The sequence below is a fragment of the Melopsittacus undulatus genome, chromosome 1 (assembly GCF_012275295.1).
Source record: "Melopsittacus undulatus isolate bMelUnd1 chromosome 1, bMelUnd1.mat.Z, whole genome shotgun sequence".
Classification (NCBI taxonomy): Eukaryota; Metazoa; Chordata; class Aves; order Psittaciformes; family Psittaculidae; genus Melopsittacus; species Melopsittacus undulatus.
In genome coordinates, this window is record NC_047527.1 from 73,077,869 (window position 1) to 73,099,950 (window position 22,082).

Below are 22,082 nucleotides of genomic sequence, written 5' to 3' on the forward strand. Positions count from 1 at the left end.
GGATTTTTCCTCTACTGTGCCTAGGAGCTTTATTTGGAGTTGGTTTTGCTTTCTGACCGTTTTTTATTTCCTTATCTCAATTCTACATTCTTGGGAGAGCAAGATACCTCAAAGAAATTAAATTCTGAAACTTCCAAGGGTAGTTTACAAACTCCAGGCTGAAGGAAGACAAGGAAAACAGGTATTTATAAACTGGCAGAATAGATTTTCAACCTAAGTAAGTTACTCTGTTTGAAAGGAAACTAGGTATTTTAGTTTAATTTTTCAGTTCAGCTGCATCCAGAGACATGGATTATACAAAACGGCAAAGGCAAAAATGCCTTCAAGAAGATAACAGTTTATGAGGAAAAGTGATAGTAGGAGCTTGGAATCTTGTAAGTAAAGAAAAACAATGATATTGTATTTATTATCCCTCAAGCTCTAAACCATCTGAGTTTTTGGCCTTTTCAGGCTGTGCTGTAATCTCTAGCATCAGCTGAATAGAGCAGCTGAAAGGCTGGGGAGCTCTGCCATGCTACTACTTTCCAAACTGACGCACCCATCAATTCAAAATACTAAATGTTCCTAAGAGGTTTTGGATTCTTCTGGAAATTTTGTTTTGTTGGTCTTCTTTAACAGCATGCACACTCACAACCATTGCATTTTTACCTACTACTCAATAAATACATCACAGCTCTATCTCCTTCCTCTTCTCAATACACAGAAACAAATACCAAAAAAGATTAGTAAAAACAAGAAACAGGGATTTTTTGAGAGGATGAGTTCACGTCTAGTGTGGGAAAATGGAGGAAATTAGAGACGACCTCTTCCCAGTTCCCCAGAGTTGTAACACTAAGGAAACCTTAGGGTAAAATGTGGCTGCTATTTCCAGGATGGGAGGGAGCTGACATGCACAGAATCTACCTGGTGATAGCTTCCCAGGCAATCCTGCAACCTTGGTGCATGCATCTAGTAACAGACTGGTGATTTGAAGATTCCCCCCTTTGTTCTCAGTTTTGCTGTAAAATGAGAATGCTGCAGTTCCATGACCCCTTCAGGCAATCCCAGTGAGTCCTTTCAGTGCTCTACTTCACCTCCCAAATTGATCTTGCTCCTGGCCACAAATTCCTGCCTCCTCTTCTGTGCCATCACATTTGCATGGTCCTACAGTGAGCTGGTTACAGTGAACCAAAATGGCCTAAAAACATTCACCTTTTCCTTATAGACCAGAAAAGTAAGAGTGGTGCGTGGTAGAGGAAGGCAATGCTCAGCCACAAATGAAGCAAAAGAGGATGCGTAGGAAAGCTGACATCCCCAGTTAAATCAGATCGCACTGTCAACCTAAACAGCTTGGCCACTTGAGGATCTGTTAAACTGACACTACCATCATTCTCATCACAAATTAGGAGTTTTATTTACTTATAATTTGAAAACATTTGGTGATCCTTTAAAAAAAGCTATTGGACCTGAAGAAAATATAAGGCTCAGACACTCAAAATTAGGGAACTACTCTTTGGATGGATGCAGTCTCTACTTGCAGGTAAGAGGGATGGAGATAAAGAAAAACTACTTCTACACATCCTTTCTCTCTGCCAGTATCCACAGCAAATCTATCCCTGAGCAAGAAGACTCTGTATTTAAGTAATTAAATTTACTTTAAAATAAATACATCATGCCTTGCAAGTCCTACTGCTTGTAACAGAAAATAACTATGTAGTCAGCATTTTGAGGACTATTTCTTCGGTGTCTAACGATGGATTTATGATTCTGTCTATGAATCTGGAAATACCAAATGATAAGGCAAAGACATTCAATAGAAGGCTGTTCTCTATATGCCCCTCTGGCAGAAGAGTAGCCAGACTTCTTGATGTGTCAGCTTTAAAGCCTCTTTTGACATAAATCTAAATTTTGCCCTAGTCAGGATTACATGCTTAAACCTTCAGTATATATAATGAAAGACTGAAGCTTGAAAAAGATCAGTACACTTTTATGTCTTCAAGTTAAACTTTCATATATTGCAAATTATTTTAATGAACAGAGGAAAGAAGAGAAGGCAGTGGCATGTGGCAAGCTCCTACAGGCCATCCAGCTGTTGAATAAAAAGTTTAACATTTGAGGACTATCATCAACATCCCTCTAATCTTTAACCATCCACACTGTCAGGGTATTACAGTTTTCAAATAGGAGAAGAGAGAATTTCTAACTAACATTTAGGGAGCCATAAATTATTCATTTATTGAACTCTAAAAGGTACATGGGACATAACATTTTGTGATTCAAACCTTCAGAATTTAAACTTGAAACGAAGCTGTCTGAACAGTGTATCGTAAAGACCTTGTTATAAGAGGTGCAGCTGATAATGCAGCTTGATGCACTTGTATGCTATCATTCTATAAAATAAATGATCTAGAACTAGAGCAGAAAGATTTCATAAGCAACCTTGAAACAATAATGAGTGCCTTTCTACAGGTATCCTGTACACACCTAAAGTTGAGGAAGTGAGGATAGACATTTAGCAAACAGTATCACCTAGATCTATGGACATCTATGGAAAGTTTGCTGATATTGATATACACCACAGAACACCCACTGTACTCATATTTCTTGCTAAGAACTGGACTTAATGCTCTGTCCATGTAATCTCCTTCTCACTGATGGTTTCAACTTCTGCATACTGTCAAAAACTGGAAAGATCTTACTGTGACGTGAGACATTCAGTCCAGGTATATGAAGACACTGGATATTCTTCAACCGATGAAAGAGAGTTTCTTGTATAGAATTTTCTTTAACATTAGAAATTTTGAATATTGAACAAAAATAATCAGTCCTGAACTACATAGAGGATAATGTTAGAAATAGACAAATAGCATCTATGTTGATTTCTTTGCTGTGAAGCTTGATATAAATCTGTGCTGAGAAGTCCTACAAGATTATTTTTATCATTTAATACAGCTTTTTTGTGAAAACAGGTTTTAAATGTCAAGTTTGTATTTTGTCTTGGTTTTAAATTGCTCAGTTGACTGGATTACTGAATTAGAATGTAAATTCAGGCATAAGTATTTAACACAAGCTTTGTACTTTTCCCCCCTAATTTTCCATTTCCCCTACAAACAGAAAGGAGGCAAAGGTTGACAAATTTAATGCAGTTTCTGGCACCTAGTTCCACCTTCTGCCTGGGGTCCCTCCCACTTATGCATGCTATATGCATAATGAATTTACAGGAGGTACAAACACACAAGGAGTTTACAGTAAGACACATTTTTCCATGGCGAATGGACTTCCGACATTATCACCTCATCAGTACAATCATAATTCTCTTCTCTATCCTCATCCTGCTTGTACTTTACACAAATTCTAAGGACACGGCCCTGTTTGTCATTAAATAACACCAATAAGAATTTTGCATATATTTTTCATTCTGTTCACTTCAGAAAGTTCCATAAACAAAAATTCTATTTTCACAACTTGTTTTTAACATAAGTCAATAAAATGGTAGAGTCCTTTTCACATTTGATGTAGTTCTTCCATAGTAGTTTCTCGCCAGCTACTTCTAATGTAATCTGTCTGCTCTCCTCTTCCTTAATTTTTTTAACGCTTTCCTCTTTCATGTATAAAATACACTTGATGCTCCTCTTTGGAGTATGTTATCACTTCTGTTCACAACAACAGAACTCTTTATCTCTTCCTGGATATGTCCTATCACAGAGCCTTGACTACGACCAGTACAGTAAGTAACAGGCAAGCTTTTTCTCAGTATTATATTTTCCCTTGTCTATTTAAGAGTTAAATATTCTGAGATCTCTGCCTTCTAAGCCCAGAACAAATATCCTCTGTGCTTGCCTGAATTCCTGACTATGATCTCAGAGTTTAAAATGGCAAGACTAGAACTGAACTAATAACTCAGTCTTATAAGAACATGTGGAAGCCAAGAACGGTTCTGGAGAGAGGGAGAAAATTTCAAGAAGAAATACTGTAGGGTTTTTAAGCCCCCCAACCCCTCTTTTTTTGTTTTTGGTTGTTTTGTTGGGTTTTGGTTTTGGGTGTTTTTGCAATAGCAGTAATTATTATTATTGTTATTTTAAGCTTTTGGAGCCAGGATAGCAATATTGTTAAAATTCCTTGCATAAGACTACATGATAACAAAAACAACCATCAGGGGCGATAAGCTTTCCAGAAGTCTCATGCTTTCTACCTGAAAAAAAAACAAATACTCTAAAATAGACATAGAATTTGTACAGACAGGAAACATTTAGGGTGGCCACTGATTTATGTGTGTGGGATGCTACCATCTCAACAATATTATATGCCTTTTCTTCTGAAAAGTAATAGCTATCCAGTGAGACATATGAAAACCTTCCATTCATATAAGTATTGATCCTCAAGCACTGTAAAATAATGCAAAAAGCCTCTTGAAAGAAGAAAAAGTGCTAAAAATTTCTTCTAGTCATTAGGTAGGTACTAAAGCTTTTCAAAACATAACTAGCTATGCCTATTAAAAGCAGCAACCTACCCCCAGTGTTAATCTGTTCATAAATCAATTGCTTGTGTGCATTCAGACCCCCATCTGTTCTCCAAAACTAATGTTTTCCATTCTTATTACACCAGACAGTCCTGCAGAGTTGACACCACCATGAAAGAGCAACCTCAGCTCTTTCTCTTTGTCTACCAAAAGGATTATTCATCAAATTTCCAATCAGTCAGCTCATTTTTATAAGCTATTTTAAGGATTCGTTGAGTATTACCAAATATGCAATTCAACATGATAGACTGCTGGTACTAGCAACAAGAGATGGGAAGGGAAGAATATATCCTATCATAAATGGAGTCTGTAAGGGTGGCATTTTTGTTTGTTTTTCGTTACAAGACTTTATCAGAGCTGTTGCACCGCATAATGCACACATGGAAGACAAACAGAAGCACACTACCATTGTCCAAGTAATTTCTTCAAGGAGAAGCTTATTCTTCCAGCCCAAGTGTTCTGTCAGCAATGACAGCAACAGCAGCAGAACTTATATGAGAAACCAAACATTTTTCTCTGTGAGAGCCTTGATTTCCACTGCCCTGAAGTATTAAACACTCTGAATCATCTCAGGCAAGAAACAGAGGTCTCTGCTAATTAAGCAAATGACAAATACAAAAAAAAAACCACCAAAACCAACAACAAAACCACAAAAAACCCAATCCCCAAACCCAAAGAAAGACAATTCACTAATGTAAAACTTGCTGACTTGCAGGAACCTCTAACAGCCTATTTGCTTTCAAGAGAAGAAAAAGTAGATTTAGATACTTCTTTTACTACTTTTTTTTTTTTTTTATGTGAAGTATACCAGACATGGTATGACTGCTCTGGTGCCTATGTTGCAGAATTTGTCTTTGTCCTCCTCTTCTGGAAACACAAATTCCAGTAGGAATAGGGACTCAACCAGCATCCCCATGGTTATCATAACAGTGCATTAACATCAGGATCAGTAATTACAGTATTTATAAACTTCCACACAGTAATTACACTGTCTGTTCAACAGGCATTTTAGAATGATGTCTAAACCACAGACAGGTGAGATAAAGGATATCTCAACATGCTTTAATTAACACAAACATCTGCTACTCCAGTCCCATGATATTAGTAAGTCTGGTGCACAGTCAGTGTAGAAGTCCATGCTACTACAGCTAATACTGTCACCAATCCAGGCACTAGACAGATTAATGCATCCCCAGTATGCCACATGGATGCACAACCACTATGGTGCTTCTAGCAGGATCTATGTTGAACTGCAGGGGTACCAGAGCAGCATTATTCAAATCCACTCACCCATTCATCTGTCAGTCTTCCAAAACAGACATAAACTGCGAGATATGAAGAGTTACAAAACTTCAGCTATATCACATGAATGTCAGCATAACAACCACTACGAGCACTAGCAGCACACTGGCCTGTGGCTGCAGAAACATCCACCCAGCATCACCATTCTCAACACTTTTCCAAGTTTCCCTACCACTTTACTAGAAAAGCATCTCAGAGCTTGAATTAAGTGTCTGCAAAAAGGAGAAAAACCAAAGAGTCTTCTGTATTCTACTGCTTACAAAACTCAGTTAAGCTACAGAAGAGACAGGTACAAATCCATGCTGTGAATCAGATGACAAATAAAACCAGGAGCCAGATGCTAGCTGCTAGACTATTAACTCTGTTTCACTTTCCAGTTCTTGTTTTCTTCTATATGTTTCACTTCACACAGACAATCAGAAATGTTTATCAGAGATATGACAAATTACCTCTGCGTTCGACAGAAAATTAGGTAAACTCTTCAAGTAGTCTATGTAGTATATATTTCACTGGCCCTCTCTACCGTGTTTTATCTCAGAATAACAACAGAATTTCTGTGACTGAGACTGTTACAGGGTAGCCTTCCAACTTACCTTCATTACATTTTATTTTAGTTAAATTTTGCTTTGAGGTTGTGATGGCCCCAAAGTGAGTTCCAATTTAGATGCATTTAACACTTCTAAAAATGGGGTTTGATAAATTTCTGCCACATCCTGCCCTGCCAAAGAAGAGCAGGTAAGCTTATCAGATGTACTAAGTCTATTATACATGAGAAAATCAGTGGTTTCCCCATAGGAACAATCTGGGAATCACTTGATTCAGATGCTCTTTGTTTCAGTTTTCAGTTCCCTACTTTTGGTACTATTTTTATTTAAATACTCCATTTCACTGGCTGCAACAGCCTTACATCATTTGAGAGGCCAGCTACAGGGAACAGAGTGATAGTTCCGGGCTGTGTGATCCCAGATGCAATGTACAACATGCTGCCCTGACTTCAGATTTAGGACTTGTAAATAACTTCAGACAGTCCCTGGGCTTTGCTCAGCTCTCAGCAGACTGTATTTCAGCCAGGAAACTTGAGCGACTACACCCAGGATCTGCACAGCCATTTACAGATCTTTGTAAAGATGTGCATCTGGAGAGTCTCAACCACCTGTTCTGTAAGAATTTTGGCTCAAAATTATGCATCTCAGCCTGGTAAACACAGCATTAGCCTTTCTCCTTCAGTCTGCTCATCATACGTTTAATACTGTCTCCAACACCCTCTGAGTCTTCTCTGCCATAGTGACTGGACAGGTTTTGTCTCTCGCCTTTTTTTATGTGGGCTGGCTTCCAGAGATAATTTAGTTTTCTGACCATTTCGTGGCCATTTTTAACAGGCTGCATTTCGTGCAATGTAACCAGCTAGACCAGTTGTTCATGAAGAAACTACTGGTTTTAATCCTCTTTTCTCCCCAGATTTTATGTTCCAGAACTCCATTTTCTGGCCTACACTGACTAAAGCTCTTTCATCTCCTTGACTCTGATTCACTACATAAACCAGATTCAATTTGAGCATTTTCTGGAAAAAGTTACCTCTAGCTTTCTGGTACTTTTCCTTCAGCTGGCTATTTAGAAGCAGTGGGGAGTTTATGCATGGCTGGTTCTCCCAGTAAGAGCTTCAAAACCCTTTCTGTTCTGTTCTGCACTGTACATACACCTGCTGTTCTGGAAAAGTCTGGTAAATATTACTTCTTCACAGATAAAAACAAATAATACATTTTTACTTACTTCTTGCAGTAAACAATGAACTTTTCCTTCTCCAATCTCCCTGACTCCATCTGCAAGGTGCGTTCCCCCTAGCATGACTGTTCTCAGGATAAAAGATGTGTTTTCTTTCCCAATACACAAGGGTGATTGGCAGAGACAGGCTTTCCATAGCACCAGTCTGTCCATGAGTTTTTTATGTCGCATCCGCTCTAAAATGCATTTACAGTGCCTCAGTCTGATTGGATTCAGAGTGATTAATTCTTTTCCTCTGTTCCATTCTGTCTTGTTGTTCATCTCTGCAGCCTGCAAGTCTCAGTGAGAATAGCCCTTCTGGAAAACAGGTTTTCATCACACTACCCATTATTTGATCGCAGATGTTAATGAAGTTTTCACAAATTTGGTGACAACGACACAAATATTTCTTCAACATTTGTCTGAGTAGATTTAGCATTCTTTATTCCCTTATGTTAATGTGCACCTACATTAAAATGCAATTGTACAATGAATAACTTCATACATTTTTCTATGTAATTTTACAGAAATAAGAATAACTTTTTTTTCCTCTCCAATTAAAATGAAAGCAGTTCTTCCTTTTTGTGTGACATAGCTGATATGAAGCAGAAAAATCAATGAAACTACAAATTCTAATGAAATAATATTCTTGGTTTACACAGCAAGCCTCTTTTGTAGATTATTTGGACATGAATTTTCCTGCATCAGTTCCCAAGTTTCAACTTTCCTTCACAGCCTCCTTTACCAGATAGCTGGAGGATTACAAGAGTGTATAACTTGAATATAACTTAAAGAGTACCATGAACAGTAGTTGGCTCTTATCCAATTAATGTATTCAAAAATAATGTTCTTTTTGCTTTCCCTATTGCTCACCAGGTCCAGCTACATGTGCACTTTGGATTTCTTCATACCAATCAGGCCTGCTTGGCCTTGGTCAGCTGTTCATGCTTCCATGACTTGAATACTTCATTTTTATGTTTGAATTTAGTTGGGAGCTCCTTATACATCTATGCAGGTCTCCTGATGCCTTTGCTTCGTTTCTTGTTTGTCAGTATGGACCATATTATGTTTAAAAAAATAAAAAGTAATCTTATAGAGGATTTTGTCTATATACACATCAGCATGTGAAAATCTCCACTCAGCTTTTATTTGTCAATGCATATGCAGGGTTTTTTTAAGTACAACTCATTCAGCTTTATTTTCTCATGCTGAGTAGCATAATATTCTACAAGTAACATTACTGACAGCCATGTGAGAAAAGACTCTGCAATCATGCCTAGAGCGGTCCTTGTAAATATACGATGGCATATTTTTGATCTTTTATGAACTTACAGCATTATTGTTTCTTCAGACCTGTCCTGGTATATTATTAAAGCTTCATTAACAAATCCTAGCATAATTAAAGTAAGAAAAAATGCCACTGCAAAAGTTTTTTTGTGGCTTTGACAGCATAAAACTTAATTCAGATTTTTTCCCCCTCTTTTTTTGTTAATTGCCAAGGTACTCAGACAAAAGAGCATGAAAAACTCTTCCAGAGTAACAAAAATAACCATGCATCTAGGAGCTAGAAGGTTTCACTGAGAAAGCTTTCCTATCATCAGTGGAAATTAAAATGTGTGTCAAAATCTGCCCATTCATGCAGTTCCACTTCCCACAAAGCCTCTCTTCTCACTAGATCTTGGTTTCATCTCACAGTAACAGGGTGGGGAAAAAAAGTACAGACAGTTTGACCTGTCCTCATTTCAGCTTCATGAGATGAGCATAAGGAGACAGAACTGTTGCTGAGAGCTATCAAAATATCCAGGCAAAGACTTAAAGGTTATAGGCCTAAGGCTATAACCCTTGCAAACAGGATTTCAACTGACAGATATCCTAAAAGTAATGACACATACAGATTCTGGTCAGCTACTGTATTTACCTTCTACTGTGGCTTCAGAATGAGTACCTTCTTTCATTCATGTTTAAATATAAGTAACAGAAACCTATGTTAAGTGCAGGTACCAAACACAGCATTTAATTCAAAATGTTCACTTTAAAAGCTCGTAAAGTCATAAAAATGTAAGATGATGTCAAAATTCTGGAAAATCATACTCACCTTAGGTTTCATTTAGAGACTAAAGAATTAAGAAACCAAATTACATACCACAGAAGTGGTCAATGCGACAATTAAGTTGTTAACTAACAATTAACATAAATTTCATTTTTCTTCTGTCCCAGATACTGATTATTCCTACAACTGATTCCTGTAATGGTGCTTTATTCTGGCTACCCACATAAATATGGAATTATAAGATTTTCTCAGGACTTTCATTTGCCTTTTAATAAACCTAACTGAATCTGTCAATTTAAAACCTAAACCAAAACACTAGCAGCTTTGGGGCTATTTTTGAGTACTAAAACAGTAGCTACAGCCTGGGAAAAAGACTAAGAGGTTTTCATCAAGGAACTTATTTTCAAAACTGAATATGTATACAACTGCAGGTATAAATATTGACCTCTAATCAAACTCCTTTTCTATTAATCTATTTGTTTTCTTTGAACCACATTGTTGTCATCATTTGTATCAGGATAAATTACCAAGAATATCTCAATATAAATGAATAGGCCCAAGTAAAGACCCTACAGTTTCTCATTTCTCATAACTTTGTAATGATCTATTCCTTTTTCTTTTGGTATTTGCCAGGCACCAAACAAAATGTGAAATCCAGAAGTTCTGTCTAGAGAAGACAGGTTAATTCTATAATAGATAGCAATGAAGCCTTGCTTAAGAATGCACAATAGCAGTCAAACAGTCTTCATACTGATATTTCAGTTTAGAAGCTATGACAGAAATAGCTTAACATACATTTTGCACGCAATATATTCACAATAGAAGCCTGCCATACATGGGTGACAGAGAAAAAATAATCGCTATTGTCAAATTACATACAGATGCCTAACTCAAGAAAAGGGTTTATGCTTCCCTGTGCTCTCAGCATTTCTTCTCAGTGGGATTACATAGCCCAGAACCCAGATGTCAGCAGAACCTCTTCTTGAGTATTTAGTTAGCCTCGTGCTCTTGACAGAGAGCATAAGCACATAACTTCAGACTCCAAGTTCCATTCTGATGTCAGTCACCTAGAAATACTGCAAAGGAACAGGCAGGTCTAGACCCCACAGACCAAGAATACTTCCCAAATGCTCAATTTATCGAATTGCCCTCTAAAGGTCATAATCTTACCATAAAGCAACCAAGAGAACGAATGTAGCGGTTTATGACATCAGTTTTCAGTTTGCCTGTGTCATCGATGCTAGGGACAACCTGTTTTACTGGAATATGTGGATCACATGGCCTGGCACATCAGTCCCACCAGAGTATAAGGCTCTAGTAGGCAACAGTGCACAGTGCATGTTAATGCCATCAAGCTATCAAGGGACAGAACCCATTTGTATTTCTGGAGAACATGGGGATCCCAACAGCTGACTGCACTGGTGGTAAAGCACCTCATTGTGACTGGCCAAGAGGCTCTATGCGTGCCAGGAGAAGGTATTTCAAGGGCTTTTGGTATAGCTGCGTTGGAGATGGAGGAAATTAAGCAGCTGTCTACCTTGCCTGTCACTTATTCTTCAAATAAATCCAAAATAGCAGCTGAATCAAAAATTTTATACAGAAATCTCATATATATGTCTAACAGCAGATATTCCAAAACACATCTAGTTTTCAATTTTAATAAATACATTTATTTCCATAGTTTGACATGATTTATCACTCCCAGACTTGACAACAGAAGCATCATATTGTACAATCTGGGATGGGTAAAACAATACATGTCAAAAAAGAAGAGAACATCTACTAAAAACAGGGGAGGGAAAAGGCAGTAGCAAAATGAGGATAGGCAAAATGAAGGAAAAAGTTGTCTTAAAAGATTAGATAAACCTATCAGAAGAAAATTCAAAATAACTTTAGTCCTCTAAAGTAGAATGCCACTCATCACTTTCTTTAGGTTATAGCAACAATTGTCTATATTTACCACTCCCAGCACTGCTGCTTTGTTTCCCTGAATCCTGTTTTTCCTTAATCACAGCAGCAAAATCACTAGTCTCCTGACCTTGCAAAACTTTCCACCTCTTCCTTAGGGATGAAGGAAGCAAAACTTTTTGCCTTATGGAAACAGACAGTTCTTCCCACAGTTCAGCAGCTGGGTGCATCCTTTAAGAGCACTGTGTCACAGGCTCCTTAGAGCTCAGTGTTGAGATATATATCTGTCATGACTTAAGCCCAGCCAGCAGTAAGCACCATGCAGCCTCTTGCCTACTCCTCCATATGCCCCTGGCAGCAAATCAGGACAGTATCTTAAATTTTTATGTGGCAAGTGGACATAAGACTGCTCCACCATCTTCTCTTATTCTCAGTTTAAATGTTGTTTTTTTAAATTTCATGGTCAACATGCAATGGCAGGGGACGCTATGGACCACACAGTGCCCTTAGCTAGGTACTGATGACTGCTAACATACAGATGTAAGCTGAACTCACCTCCTATATGTAGAACTACCCAGAAGCATCTACGTCCATTAGCCCAGTGGAACTGCTAAATGAATTTCTGCAGCACTAGAAAGCACAATCCTCTCTGTGACTAAAGATACGCCCTTAAGACTACTCTTCGAATATGCATGGTGTACAAACTGGGGTTGAACTCAGATTAGTTATTATGGGCCAGAACAAACAATGACGTTCCATATCAGAGCCTGTAAGTAAAAATCGATAATCATGTTTGCAGATTCTGTATTACAGAGATAACCTCTTTCAAAGCATATTGCATATTCCATCTCTGTACTAAATTGCTCAGCCTTGCAGCATCTAGGTGTCAAAGAGCTGAAACTCTTCATCAGCAACTACTTGTAAGAATGAAGACAATGTGCCTTCAGTCTATATATTAGTATTTTTTGCTTTCATTTTCTGCACAACCTGATAACAGGTTCTCAGTATAAAGGCTACATACAGAGAGGAGAGCCTGTGTCACTCCACAAGTATTGCACTGTTGTCACAAAATACTGCTTTAGTCCAGAATTAGCTGAAGTATGCCACAGTCCTATACAGTCCAGATACTTAGAAAGCAGCAGCCTGATTTCTTTCCAAACAGATGCTACTTGGTGATTACTCTTAAGCAGCTGAATCGGTAAACTCATGTTTGTAAAAATGTAAACATGAGCACCACCTTCTTAGGAAAAGACATTTCCACAGTTCCTTGTAGTGCATATAGTGCAGTCTTGTTGACCACCAAACGTTCTGGCAAAAATTATCAGAAAAGGCTAAATTATACCACTATAAAATCCACATCAGCTGTTTCGTGAACATCTGCTGTAAAATGTATGCATATACCTTTTGAGATCATCTCTATTTCTCATGAGAACAAATGCATTTATATTACATAATTAGGTGATCTAGGCTTCCCCTTTACATTAGAAAAAACCCACAAAAGTTTAATACCTCAAGAAAAGAGAAGCTTTACTCCAATGGAAGTGAAAAACTTTAGTACCTATTTTTCTTCTTTACTGTGAAACCAGAACAAAATTTACTGCAAACATACAAGAAATGCAGTCTAACAAGCAGAGGTACAAAAGGAAAAACAGGAATAAACAAGCTAACTTCTCTACCTAAATGGATGTGTTCAGACTCATTTGTCTAGAAGTGCATTTGCACTTATATTTCAGTACTGGCACAAAACAATGACAGATACAGCAAATAAATTAAAAATGACATCTCTGCCTGGCTTTCTTTTTCTTCTCTTTTCCTCCATCTCCCAAAATACTAATGCATACTGATAAGCCAAAGCAGCATCAAAGACCTGTGAATTTGTCAATATTCTTCTGCTTCACTTAAACTCCTAAGTTTATGTGACAAATTTCAGCTGCACTGAAGAGTAGGCAATTGCATATTTTGGAGACTAAAACCTTCCAATTATGTAGAAGCCAAGTGTAAATGAGTAACAGAGATGAGCAGGAGTCATAAATCCACTTGGCTGCCACATATGCCCTCTATGCAGTTTTATAATGCTGGTCTGTATATGAACTCAGAAGGTAATACACACAAAACCCTCAAACAAATAGAAACAAAATGCATCTACACCTATAAGGGTGAAAAATCCCATGCGTAGCTGTAATATTCAGAATGAAGGGTGAATCAGTATTTGGCCAAATATGATTGCAGATGGTTTCAGAACAGCAGCCATCTTCTGTGTTAGTATGCAGGTGAATCTACGAACACCAGCTGTTTCAGTAGATTTTGCTTTTTTTTTTTTTCTAAGAGAAATGAAGCACTGTCTGCTGGTAAATGATTTTGCCACAAACACACCATAAAGTGAAGACCAGGAGTTCTGTGATCTGACATGTTTTATATGGCTTGAGGAAGCCCCTTTCAGCTGCACGCAAAAGATGTCATTTAGGTACGGATTAAAGCAGCCACCAAGTCCATCTCTACCTGCCACAAAGGACTTGCTCTGGCTTCACAAATACTTCTTAACTATTCTTTAAATTCACAGTTGTCTAATGTAATTATTTGTGGAGTTGCTGTATAGTAAAATCCAATAGTCTGCCATCAGAAAGGTATAAAAAAGAGAAAGAGGCACTGTATAGAACTGGCACTGTGATAAGTGGATTGTTCTGGGTTCCTTAAACCATGATACAGATGTACTGTGCTTTGTCATTTATTTCTTATTTTTTTTAACTCTGTTCTCAGCACCTCCTTATACAAAAGCTAACAGCTCAAATGCCTCCTTAACTTTTGCTCACCCCTAGCACCCAAGCAGAAGTTTGCACCTACTCTATCACCTTTTGTTCACTCGGCAACTTGCTCACCTCAGTCTTCTTTGGAAAAGTTGTATGACCACTAGTTGCTCCCTTCACTTCAAAGTTTTTGAGGAACTTGGAACAGCATCAAAGGTAACACTAACTTATCTACATGGCTTATCCATTTTCCATTCACACATTCCAGATAAAAATGTGAAGGGCCCAAATAGAATTTATGTTTTGGTGGTTCCCTTTACATAAAGAAGGGAAAAAAAAAAAACATCTGTAATAAGAGTGAGGGAAATAAAGAGTATTCCTCCCTAAGTATAAAGGGGAAATCAACAGAGGGGTTTAACTTTTTTGCTTGGTACCACATATACTTTAGGGACCCAAAGAGAATGTTTAATCTCAGTCTGATTTTCATTTCTATATTGCCAACCTACAACTGTTACAAACTGACATCCTTAGATTGGTTTATGCCTTCAAGAAATCAGAGAAAGTTTTTCTTGCTCTCCATTTTTGCACAGGTAGCTTCACCCCAAAATAAAATGGTAAATCATTAGGTTTGCTTCCTGTATTTCACAAATCAGACATCTATTCCATAAATAGTGACTGTAAGTAACATACATCACAAAAAATAAATGTACTGAAATACAGTGAATGAAAGTTTTAGAAAAAGCATTATGCTGCCTTTTAAAGGGTTCTGTTTATTTGGCAACTCAACAAATTAAGGAAATTAAAATATTAAATATTAGCTTTGTTACATTTTTCTCTGAAATAATGTATTTTACAGGTCCTGTAAAATAGCAACATATATTTGATTCTACACGATGACTTCTTACAAGCTTGAATTTTGTTCATAGTACTGTCGCAAAAAACAAGCCGTAAAGAAAGCCTGACTCATTTGCATCTCTACTCAAACATCACTTTCTCTAGACTGGACCAAATATCACCTTAGCTAAAAAGACAAACTAAAGCATGAAAGTCTGTCATAAAAGACAATATGATCCCATTTTATAATAATAAGCCATTTTTATTTTCAAAAGGGGATTACAACCCCAGTAAGTATTTGATTCATAAAGTCAGATTTCCTCTTTGTTTAACCAAGATAAAAACAAACTATATATTCAAAGAGTATTATAATTTACTTAACTCATTATTTAGCATAGTATCTAGCCATTCATGACTCATATAAAAGTGAACTATCATATGTAACAGGTAATCCTGACACTCTCAACACACAAACAATTTTCCACAGTAGCTCCTTTTCCTTACAATTCCTAGATCCAATCTTGCCTTTAATTCTTTGAATATATCCTTAATGAGCGTAACCCCCCATACCCATATACATATAACCCCAAAGTCTCAAGATTCCAGAACTTAGAGTTGAATAAAACACATGAAAAAGAACCTCCGATCTTCTCATCCTGCACAAAGAATGCAATTTAAATTTTGCAGTAAACGAGGGGCTAAAATTGCCTTTAAAAATGGACTCTGAGGTATATGTAGTTCTAACTGAAAGATGTGCGGATTCAGCATGAGAATAAAATCTCAGGATATTTATGTAACTACAGGAGCAGGTGGAATAGGCTTGTATTTAACCATCTGGGCATCTCAAATAGAGATCTCTGAGAATAGGTTTCATAGCATAGATAGAAGATTCACCGAGAGAGACAAACTCGAGCATGTGCCTTTTAAATGCTTTAATGATCTGAGTTTGCAAAGTTAATCTTATGGATAAAGAAAAAATGCATACATTCTATCAGGTTTGTGAAAAGCTTATACATGCTGGCTTGTAAGAACATTTATGGCAGTTGTGGCATGCACATTTTTATAAGCCAGCATGTATTAGTCTTTCACTCTTTACAGACATATCAGCAAACATTAAAAAAAAAAAAGAAAGAAGGTAAAAATAGGTACTTGTGAGAGCCATTCTCTCTCTCTCTGCATGATGGCAAAGCCCTGCTATTAATCCTGACATCGGCTAGACATCATCTTTTCTAAAAATATATTTGAAACCAAATCTATTAATTTAAACACTACTATTTAGCTTTCTGTTTTTATATTTTAAGGAACATAAGCAAGTTTTCAGGAAATTCACCTTTCATCTTGGCCAATACTTTTATGGATTATTCTACTATTACTTAAGGTGAACGATAGCAAAACTTGCAAAACAAAACCATGCGGAGTCAGGCCTTCTATGTCTGTGAGCCTCCTACGCTGTAGCAAGAGCAATAAAATATTTGTCCTTCTACAATAACAGTCCAATGAGTGCTGCTTTCCTAATCCATAATCGCTATACACACATTGTTCCAGCAGTCAACTTTGAACAATTTGAATCTTAGGCTTCACCAGCAAGAGCTTAAAAGGCTTTATTCTCTTTTTTCTACTACACAAAGGAAATTGCTGAGACATTTCAAATACTGGTTTGCTACAGACACTACCATATGAAACTTGCTTACTCAAACACCATGCTACAAAGTACAGAATACAGAACTATCACACGTAGGATGACAACTTTGATGTACCAACAATGGGCAAACAATGTCTCACTGCACAGGCCTAGCTCACACTTAGACACACTTCCTGCCTGATGCAATCTAGTAGCACTCTAACCCTCACTTTTACAAGGGATAAACTTTCATTGAATTGATGGAAATGTACCCTTTTAATACTTTAATCTCTGTTCTGCATTTCTCTTGTGAGAGCTTGTATCTCAAATGGCTGTCTGCTTTTGTGGGTTTTGGGTTTTGGTGGCTTTGTTGTTGTGTTGTTTTTTAAAGGAAGGTTATCTTGTGTTTCGAAAGCTGTTTTCCATCTATACACTTGCAGAAAACAGGACACACATGTTTTGCCCAAATACAATTTCTGCAGAAGTTTACCAATAAGGAGTCATTATTTTACTTTATTCCTTTTTAAAGATCTTTCCTATAATAAGCCAGTATCAGATAATACTGCAGTGTCTGATAACATTCCAAACAAATGCTTTATTTATAAAATATCTTCTCAAAAATATACAGAAATTTCTAAACAAAAGATTTTCAAGATCCCTTTGCTATACCTGAATGACTCTTACTGTTCCAGTTTGTTACATGCAACATAAAGCCTTTTTCTTCATAATATCAGTGTGTGAACAAACTAATGTTTTCTCCCAACAGACACTTAAGCATGACAGATGAGGAAACTTGTTTTTACAAAAATAACTGAAACGCATCAATGGTCAAGATTGAGTTTTAGGCATTCCCTTTATTTTCCAGATAGAAATGTGCTACGAGAAAAAAACAGAAATTTAAAGCATCAATGTAAATATCAAACAGTTATAAAAGTCTAACTGAAACTGTAGAAAAGTAGTATGCAAATTGTAACAATCATCTTTGCTTCTATGCTGGAAGCATTTGCTGTGCATGAAGAAGTCAGCAATTTTCCTCTTTCTTCAGACACACAATTGCAAAGCTAAAGGTTGAGCAATTTTCAAAAATAGATGACAGGTGTGTAGGTTGTCTTGTTTCTAGACCTTTTGTATTGTTATTGTGCTACAGTGAAGGTCTCTTACAGCTACCACTTCACCATGTGCTTTTTCTTCCAGAGGTGAAAACAGTTCTGTAGCTTGTGAAACATATGCATTCTTTTACAAAGGCTGATTCATGCAAAGAAACCAAAGTGAGCAGCATAAGTAGAAGAATTAAACTGGGGTTTTTACAGTATTATGACAGCAACTGTGTAGAGAATAAATAATCCTAAAAGTTCTTCTGTCTTACATAAAGTGTCAAAGTGTTCAGTACCTCCACAAAAAAAACCCCAAATATCTGCCTAGCACACAGTGCATTAATGAGTTAAACCACAGCATGCTTTATTTCTCCTGTGAAATTCCATCATTCTGCTTTGCAAAGATTTAATATAACTTATACTTTGTTTCTCACTTTTGTTTCTACCTCCCTTAACCATAATAGAGTTTCAAGTTTGAAAGATCTGGAGCTTTAAAATACTGTAATTTTTAATTCCTACTTGATTAACTTTATATCCTCTAATTCAAAATATTTCTTTCACCACATGTGAATGAGAGAAACTTCACATGTCCTAAAGTTTCAGAAATCAAAGTTTACTTCAATTATACCTGAGGTAACCCTGCATAAGATGTCGGGATGACTGGGTTGCAATTAGCATTCTGTCATTCCAACAAAACTTGTCGAAAGGCCTGTAAACCTCAGTGAATCATCTGGTTAACACACTTTTGGCTCTAGGTAGGTTTCAGGTTGGTAGCTGGTAAATTTGAGTTCCAAGTTTCCACAGGAATGGTTACCAACTCTTTCATTACCAGAGCTTTCGCACTTTCACCGTCTTCGTGTGTTTAACATTTCCCAACACAGGCTGAAAAAAGTTGTGCATCTTTATGACTAAAGACCTGTAAGAAGTTTTCAGACAAGTAACTGCCAGTAAAAACAGCAAAAAAAAACCTCACCTCTGATCTTGGCCTGGAGTATCTGGGAAGAGGATGGGAGAGCTAAAGGTCCTCTTGAGAACATTACCAAGCCTACTTTTATGACTGTAAGATCAGTGACCCAATTTCATACTTTCACACCAGATTAAAAGGCGACCCAAGTGTGTTGTGGAATGAGTCTGGGAGTCCTAAATAACCCACCTTACATCCTGGCTTACTTGCATCAAAAAAAAAGGCTTCAGGCATCTCACAGCTGATTTGGAGCTGCCATAACTGCCACATCCTGGCATACCCAAGAAAACACATCTTTTGGACAAAGGCTCCCCTGGGGCAATCTCACAGAACCAGAGGGAAATAGAGGGGAAGAAGAGGAAGATAAGATCTGTGAAGGACATATATGAAGAAGTCACAATGGTAGGTTTGAAAATAAAGGGAAAAAACTTGAAATACTGAGGGAGTAGGTAGGGGTTATAAAGATATGCAGGTGAAAAAGAAACACAAAATACATACTTGGGGTTTGATTTAGAAGCATAAACTCTCAAAAGAGCTATAGAAAGAGTTTCAAAAATACAAAGGCAAAACAGTGGTGCTACAGCACTGAAGACTGAATAAGAAACTTTAAACAGTCTTCTCAAGTTGACACATGGTAAAGGGTTCTGCACATTCGTAAGACCAAAACCTAGCAACCTAGTATCAACATCAACAGTATGATTTCTGTCCTCATTTTGTACTTTTGGCAGACTGAGGTGGGAGGGCATTTGTTTGAGTTAGGCAGCACAATTATAAACCTCTATAATCTACAGATTTCTCCCTCATTAGTGAATTCAGCCTACTGATACTTATGCTAACAGAGGGCAGCTGTGAACTTCAATCTATGATTTAGCAGAATAAACTGCACCAACATCACCAGAGACCTCTGGGAGTAGCCTCGCAATAAAGAGTCTTCAAGACTAAATTATTTGCCAGAATATTGAATATGTTACATAAGGTAGAAGTGGGCAGTCTGAATTCTGGACATAAGAAGTGCTTGGTGCCTCACAGCCTTAAGCAATAGCAACAAAACTGAATATTTATCAATACCATAATTTTGGTTAATTATAAGACAACCTCAGATCCTATTTCTGGTAGTCTCAGAGAGCAAAGGAAGTCTGCAAGCCTAATTAAAGCACACACAAGGTGTTCTACAAATCAAAAAGACAGCTTTAACCTGAATGCTTTTTACTTTTCAGTATTCAACTGTACAGCATTACTTAAAGAAATAATAGGCACAGTCCTGAATCTAAAGCTAGTTAATTTTAAACTGCATAAATGAAAAGATTATGAAAAAAACATACATTTCTATTGCATTGTAATTTTATATTTCCATACCTTAGCAAGTCATCCAACTTAATTACATTTACTAAAACTGTCTTAAAGACAAGAACAGAAGAATGCCGAAGGTTAGAAATTATAAGGTTAAAAATAATGAAGCAGAAAACCCTAAGCAAGTAACTCCACTCAGAATACTGAGAGAAGATGAGGTTGCTGACATATGGAAGTCAGGTGAAGTTCAGGATAAAATAAATTCATCAGGGATTCTCACTTACCTTTCCATGAAGCCTAACTGCCTCTAAAAGGCTTTGTTTCATCCTCCAAGCTCTAAACAAGTCTTAAACTATACATAGCTGTCTTATTTACAAAATAGGGATTTTGATGCCTGTGTTCACACTGTATTACTTTCTTGAAAATTTGCTGTTTCATTTGTTCAATTTAACTTCTGTAAGCATAAATTTTTTTATGCATAATTATTTTTTATTTCTTTTTTCTATAATAACAATAAATTCTGAATACAGAAGCTGCACAATAGTAACTAGGAACATTTTTATAAGAGAACATGACCCTCCTTTCCAGCATCCATTTTTATAGATTCACTTGAACAAAATCATAGCAGAGTAAAGTAACATCAGGTCTGTACGGCCTGGGACAAAGGCTAATCTGGAATTAAAATGGATAATATGACTTATATAATAAGGAGCCGCAAAGAGGACAAAACCAGATGCATACTTATCTGTAGTTATGAAGCTCATATATATTTTGATTATCTTTAAAACATCTGCTTACCTACATCATGCAGAGGAACTATGAGAACAAACATAAAACATACCTGTATTAGAGAGAGATCCTCAAGCTGCAATCTGAAGAGGTAGTTTCTGGAACAAAAAAAGTAGATAAAAATGAATTGTTACTAGCGCTTAAATAAATAAAAAAGTTACTAGTGTTTAAATAAAAACATAATAAATATAAAAGACATGAAAAAACTAAAAAGTGACTGGTAGGACTCTAAACTCTTTCAGGACTGTCTTAACATACAGCCTTTTGGGCTAGGGACTTAGGCAATTTCTAAAACAGATTTTCACCTTGAAAGACTGGCTGGATACGAATAAATGAGATATTTATACTGCATACATGTATGTCTGAGCTGTTGCTCCAGTCTTCCTTTAGAATCATTGGGAAGAAAAACTCAGTGCTTTGGTAGACTCGTGTGACCAGTGTTAGATGTCTAAATGAGAATAAGAGGACAGGGAGATTGAAGTCATCCATTTCTCTCCATGGTGATGGAAACCTTATTCAATTAGCTGAGTCACAGATGGGTAAAGTTTGAAGCAAAGGATTTCAGTATGATGGAATGTCTGTAGAAGACACAGTTTTCACAATTCTGATTGAAGTCCTGTCATACGTAGTCTGATTTTTTTCCATGTACAGCAGGAGTTGAATAGAAGCCAAGCATATTTTTCAAAAGCCCATACTTTTATTACAAAAGGCTTTCTCACTCTTGATTTTCTCTACAGCAGTATTGCTGCACCTGCAGAACTTGGGAGGAGTGCAGGTAAACCATGAATGAGAAGTGACACAAAGGCATTGCTTTAAACCTGGGGAAGTGATGGTCAGAACCATAGTTCTCTATTAATTTCTTTAAATGATCTCACAGGGTGGGAAACAAAAATCAACTGTGTCTAAAAAAATAAAACTAATTCAAAACACGTATCTTGGAAACACAATCACTATCATGGCCAGTTGCGTGGGATGCAACTGCGTGTATTTACTTATTGATTCTGGTACATAAATGTTTTATTTAAATTGTGGATGTACAGGAATTAGGTCACTAGTTCTTCCTTGGAATATTGCTAAAGGGAGTTACTCAAAATAGAAGAGGCAGGCTATTAAGGGCAAGAAATCATGAGAAAGTAAAATAAAGACAGACTATTTGTTATTAGCACAGATAAATAATCACAAAGAAATAACTAAAAATACTTGCTTTTGAGTCATTAAGAGACCTGA

General features: G+C 36.9%; 1 protein-coding gene across 1 annotated transcript in view; it reads right to left on the minus strand.

Annotated features, from left to right (window-relative positions):
* SEMA5A (semaphorin 5A) overlaps nt 1–22,082 on the minus strand; it is a 223,148-nt gene that overhangs the window by 171,257 nt on the left and 29,809 nt on the right. Inside the window, exon 3 of the mRNA XM_034062463.1 lies at nt 20,908–20,953. Coding sequence (XP_033918354.1) covers nt 20,908–20,953 — 46 coding nt within the window. The remainder of the gene's footprint in view (nt 1–20,907; nt 20,954–22,082) is intronic.